Source organism: Microtus ochrogaster, chromosome 4 (assembly GCF_000317375.1).
Source record: "Microtus ochrogaster isolate Prairie Vole_2 chromosome 4, MicOch1.0, whole genome shotgun sequence".
Classification (NCBI taxonomy): domain Eukaryota; kingdom Metazoa; phylum Chordata; class Mammalia; order Rodentia; family Cricetidae; genus Microtus; species Microtus ochrogaster.
This window is the reverse complement of record NC_022011.1, coordinates 57,982,591-57,988,780: the sequence shown is the minus strand read 5'-3', so window position 1 is coordinate 57,988,780 and position 6,190 is coordinate 57,982,591. Positions and strand designations below refer to the sequence as shown.

Genomic DNA, 6,190 nt, shown 5'->3' with positions numbered 1-6,190 from the left:
AATGTGGGTATGTGTGTGTGTGGAGAATGTGTGTGTGTGTGGAGAATGTGTGTGTGTGTCTGTGTATGTGTGTGTGGAGAATGTGGGTATGTGTGTGTGTGTAGAATGTGGGTATGTGTGTGTGTTTGTAGAATGTGGGTATGTGTGTGTGTGTGTGTGTGTGCGTGGAGAATGTGGTTATGTGGGGAGTATAGATTTAGAGTGATTAGAAACTAAATTTTTACTTTAAAAATTATTGGTTTTGCTTAGATTTAGTATTTCTCTTCAATGTCACCTTCCAAGGTCACACAGTTTCTTTCATTTTAAATTGAAATCTCAGAATAACACAGCTCTCCACATGTTTGTTAAAAAACATAACTTTAATACAGGGAATATAAACTATGAAAACTATTTCTGAATATTCTAATGGTTTGTCTACATGGGTTATGCTTCATATGTAGGTATTGCTATGAAATTGAAAATTGGGTAATAGTTATTGATTAAATATTAAAATAATCATAATTTGAACTCTTCAACTTTATAATTAACAGATATATGTATGTAAAAATTTGGGACATTTCAATGGATGGATTAGGACATTCAAACATAATCTCATAGACATTTGTATATTTATATGTGTGCATATATGTGCACAAATATGATATACATGTTATATATGTATATATACATGTATATATACATAAATAATTATTTGTTTACATTTATTTTCCTATTCATTGTATGTGTTATAATGTGCCAAATTCTATACTAATTCCCATAGTTAAATAGCAAATCATGCATAACCTTTCCTCATGTAAGTTATAATTCACTAAGGGAGATGGAAAAGAAAATAGGCAATTTTAGTGCTATACATCTGGGAAAGAGACAAGTCCAAGTTGTTCTTGGGAAGCATAATATACAAGAGCAAACTACTTCAAATTTGAGAAATCATGGAAATCGTTCCCATGGAAAATGTAAAGGTAAGGACTGAAAATTTTGCAAGCAAAATATAAATACAATCTAATCACAATATTGAAATGATTGAGCTTCATTTGAGTAATGACTATATAATTACTGATATTTTCAGCCATCAATTTCATAATCCCTTAATATCTTGTTATATCAGTTGGCAAACATGTCCTTCCAGGGCAAACAATAATGCCAACATATAACTAGAAGCCTAACATAGAAAAGAGAGCACAACTCATGGCCTCTCACTGCAAGGCATTTACAGTCCAGCCATGGCGCAAGTCTATTATCCATGAAATAAGAGCAGACAGCGTAACGGTATTTGAACATGTGGTAGGATGAAAGCACCATAATTACCTCAGAAAAATCTTCCTTCAGGCTAAAAGCCATGTCTCAATCATACTCCTATTGCTGGCTTGAGGGTGTATATTTGGGAGTAGGTAATATAAAGCATAAATCAGGGGTCATGAGAGAGTTCTATTAACTTGATACCATAGGTAAAAGGATACCAGTTTATTTGGGTAAAGAAAACCAAATATTAAAGGTACAGCCTTAAAGTAGATTTATCTGGAGTTACTGCCCATGATCTGTGTGGAAGAAAAATACAAGAATAGTAGAGGTGGGATCAAAAGCATTTGGAAGTCAAGATGATGGTATGAGTGTTCCGAAAGAGGAGTGAGGAGTCATGTGACAACCGAGGAGCAGCTGCTTCATAAGATTACTGGCTAGGTTGGGGCTGAAGAGATGCCTCAACTGGTCATAATACACACCCATATATGTGCATAACACCCACAAATGTGTGCACGATAAGACATACACATACACACACACACACACACACACACACACACGATTGTATGTCAGTGGTGGTAGGTAAAATAAACACCAAAAGAAAAGGTTGGGGGCAGCAGTTTGGCGAGATGCTTATGAAGGGTGAATTTGGCATATTTTACTTCTTGCTTTCAGTGAGAAAGAAGTCTCAGAACACATGATTAGTTAGTACTTGAAGATCTAAGAACATGGTGAAACATGGATCTGCTTATAACCAAAGTCTTTAGCTCTACAATATGCCATATACTTAGCTGATACTTCCTGAAACCTTCCATGCCCTTGCAGTTATGAGAATGTTGGGAACAGAACAGTGAACACAGGAAGTAATTCCTCTACCCGAGCAGACTGACATTTCAATGAGTAACAAATAAATAAAATGCAGTGAGGTCTAAAGAAAATATTGAACAAGAATAAAAATAAAGGAGTTAAAGGAGATTGGGCAAGATTTATTTTAAATTTTATAATTTTCTCTTTCTCTCTGTCTCTCGTATATGTGTATAGACATACATATGCCATGGTGCATGGATATAGTCCAGAAGACAGATTGATGATGTCAGTTCTCATGAAATGGTCTCCACCACAGCAAGGGTCTCACAGGGTGTGCCCAACAGGACACAATCATTATTTTGACATACTGCCTAGGATATTTACCATGTTTCCTCATTTACCTCATTCTGACCTCACCATTAGCTGTTCAATGTGGTAGATTAAACAAAGGAGACAACTTGAATTTTAAGTTCTTAATCATTTAGCTCTCCAGAGAGACTGTGACTTCAAGACAAAGAAATATTTATCACCAAAGATACTGGAAACAGAACCTGACGTAGTTGGGATACTGTGAATATATGAATCCCAGATATTGAAGGCTGACTGTGTTGTCAGAAACTGCCTTTACCCAATGAGCAATCTTACCACCCCAAGACTTATTTTAAAAATATAATAATCATAATTATTATTAATAATAATAATGGCAGGTTAATAAAGCAGTAACACTTAAATATACTGGTCACAATTGAATTCCAGTTTACAAGAAAGACGAACAAACAAGTTGAAAAACACTTCCGAGAACAACAGAATAAGGCAGCAGAAGGAAGCGATTTAATGAGATAGCTGGACCTTTAAGACTTGGAAACTTCTGGTTGCTTTCTAACTTCTACCCTTGGGATTACAGAAGCCATTGCAAGTTTTGAGTCAAGGAGTGGTGCTGTAGGCTTCTGGACACAATGTCGACATTTTACTCTCCATGGTGTTTGCATGAGGAGATGGGACGTGATGAGCTCATGAGTGTCGATCATTTCTGAATGGGAGTTTATAAAAAGAAAGGCTCTACAATCTTATTCAATTGGCTATTCTGAAAAGAGGTGGCACACAGGAAATGAAGGAGGAAGGAGAAAAGGATCTTGTTCCAGGACATTAAATTCCTGGAATATAACATTTCTTATTTGTGTGAATAAAGATTAACCGGATGGGAGAAGCACACATATGTTTGAATTTCTTGTCCTAAACACAAGTTTTATAGTATTTGATAAAAAGACTCATATCTGATTTTTCTTATATCAGTGAATCCCACCAATAACCTTGTCTGTGAGCTTGATACTCACATATCAGTCAAACTTTCTAATATGATTCGTCTCTCAGTGAAAGGTTGATTATACCCTTTGACTGTCTTTGAGCTAGGTACTAATAAATCGTATCAGAAATCTGGACTCACAGCATGTATAATAATTGTGTGTGTAGTTTCAAGACACTGCGTTTAGGGCACCATTTTGCAGTAGTAGATAAAAGAGTACAATACTAGAGTAAAATTAGTCACTTACTTGATGTTCTAGTGGTGGAATGACATCTTTCAAGACATGCTGTGAATGATTCCTTCTGTGCCGGGAAATCTGCAAACACATTGACATTTGATGCCGTTACATTGTTTTTCTTTACAAAGTTGAAAATAATTTTAATGAGCACAATTTAGTAGATATGTAAATGCAAATGAACATATTAAAATTTAATTAAATAAGGATAATAACATAGATATAAAATGAACAATGCATTAGATGTTGAGTCATTTGAATAAAATTTGCATTTCAACATGGCTGGCTGGAAAAATAGTTTATGTGCTTTTCTAAGGGTTGAATTTCCTCTTATCAAGAATGAAATTAGTATTTCAATTTTGGACCTCACCAAATCTTTATACCCACTTTAACTAAATTATACACTGCAAGTGCCACTATATGGCATTAAAAGTTAGAACATAAACATGATATGCATATCCCTCTTGGAACCCTTAACTTGGACAATAATCCTAATACGATAAGGAAGCTCAAATCATTCCATTCAGTATGTCCACAAGGAGAGGCTTTGCCATTTTATGGTTGGTAGAGTAATGACGGTCTAGTAACCAACTTTAACCACCAATCTTATGACTATGAAACTTCCTAAGGACTGGCTCACCCCCACATGGAGTAGCCTCAACCTTCAAACCTCCAAGCTGTCCTGGAATAGCATGAAAGGGAGACAAGCTGAGCTTAGGCTTTATTCAGAAAAAAAAATTGCTTTTGTTACCAGACTCTAAGGAGAATAAAATAAATAGTTTACATCTTTGTGTTTCAGCATCTTAAGTTGCAGGAACTGAGAAAAATATTTCATGCTGAAATGTGATGTGATGTTTATGATGCCAGCTCATGATTCTTAAAGTATGTGCTGTGTTATTTTCACCTCTTCCTTTATTGTTCAGATGCCAACAAATACACAAAAGTCACACGGCACATTTTCTCTGAGTGAAGAAGAATGAGAGTTATTGCTCTTTCTCCAGGAGAAGCATCATGGACAAATTTCATCATTAAAGAAGAAATGGGGAACTTATGATTTAATACTATCTATAGCTTTCATATTTTATATGAAAGAGGGAGTTAGAAAGAAGAAAGCAAAGAGAGTAAGAAAATAGTGGATCCAAGCAATAAACCAGGTCTTAACACTATAAGTAGAGATGAAAACGGTCTCGTGTCTTTGGCTCCGGTTACTGGTATGTTTACCAGACTGAAGAAATTAGATCAATGTTTGTGAAGATTTTGAGGTAATTGTATTGCCAAAGAAACCAGAAGCTGGGCCTAAAATCCAGTACCTATACAACTCTGAAACCCCATTATTTGTTCCACAAAAGCTGTTATGAAGAGAGCAAAAATTGAGATCATTCTCTCCACTGTCCAACTGGAGTCTGGATGGCCGTAGTGCACAGGGAAACACATTTACAAAACGGACACACACACTATAGGATAATGGACATGAGGTGTTCTCCCAGGCAGAGGAACCAGAAATGGTCTTCACCACAGCAAGGGTCCCACGGGGTCTGCCCAACAGGACACAGTCATTTTAACATACCATGTTTTCTCATTTACCTCACTCTGACTTCACCATTAGCTGTTAAATATGGTAGATAAAGCAAAGAAGACAACTTGAATTTTAAGTTCTGAATCATTTAGCTCTCCAGAGAGACTGTGACTTCAAGACAAAGAAATATTTATCACCAAAGATTCTGGAACTTCATGTAGTTGGAGGCTGTGATAATTTATCTTCCTTTTCAATGTAATTGGATCTGAAATCAACTAAGAAACACATATCTGGCCTATTCATTAAGAGCATTTCAAGGAAGGATTAGCTGTGGATTAGGGGAGACCCTCTACAATTTGGTAGCATCTTTGGCCAATAGCCTGGAAGACAACTGGTCCAGGAGAAAAGCGTTGTTGCGGCCTACAGGCTTTGACTCTTTGTAGTTTAGCATGCATTTCTTCTTGTGTTTGTCACTGTGGTTGCTGTCAGAATCCAGCTTCTTTGACTTTCCAGTGTGAACTTAAGACCAGCAGCTCTTCAGGAATGCTCCAGGTCATCAGCACTAGACCAGGATTGATGGGGAATCTGAGTTCTCAGATGTTGGGCTGTCTCAAGTCTATAGACAGCCACTGCTGGAACACCTTCCCCCATCATTTAAGCCAGCCTCCAGTGTATTGGTTAGAATTGTCTAGAGGAATGGGACAGACTGGGGAGAGGAAGATATACACATTTCTAAGTGTTGGAAAATAGATACAAAGTAAGAGAGATAAAAGAAGAAGATGTACTCTTGTACCTGCACTTAGCCTACATTACAGCTAAGGCTTGCCATTTGACTAGTTTAGGCTAAGAGAATATGAACATAAACAAAGCTATAGCTATATCAACAGCCAGCGCTGTTCCAAATTCTCTCTTTCTTTGACAATTGGCTAAGAGTCAAACTAATCTATGTGAAAGGGGGCTCAGGACCCTAAGACACCATGGGGAGGAAACTAACCTAGCTCAGAAAGTTTACTTCTATGAATCATTTTACTTCAAACTTTTGGGGAGGAATAGTTTTCTTTCTTTTTTTTTTTTTGCATGATTAGACTTC

General features: G+C 36.6%; 1 protein-coding gene across 1 annotated transcript in view; it reads right to left on the bottom strand.

Annotated features, from left to right (window-relative positions):
* Arhgap15 (Rho GTPase activating protein 15) overlaps positions 1–6,190 on the bottom strand; it is a 601,354-nt gene that overhangs the window by 523,355 nt on the left and 71,809 nt on the right. The window contains exon 3 of the mRNA XM_005346381.2: positions 3,597–3,665. Coding sequence (XP_005346438.1) covers positions 3,597–3,665 — 69 coding nt within the window. The remainder of the gene's footprint in view (positions 1–3,596; positions 3,666–6,190) is intronic.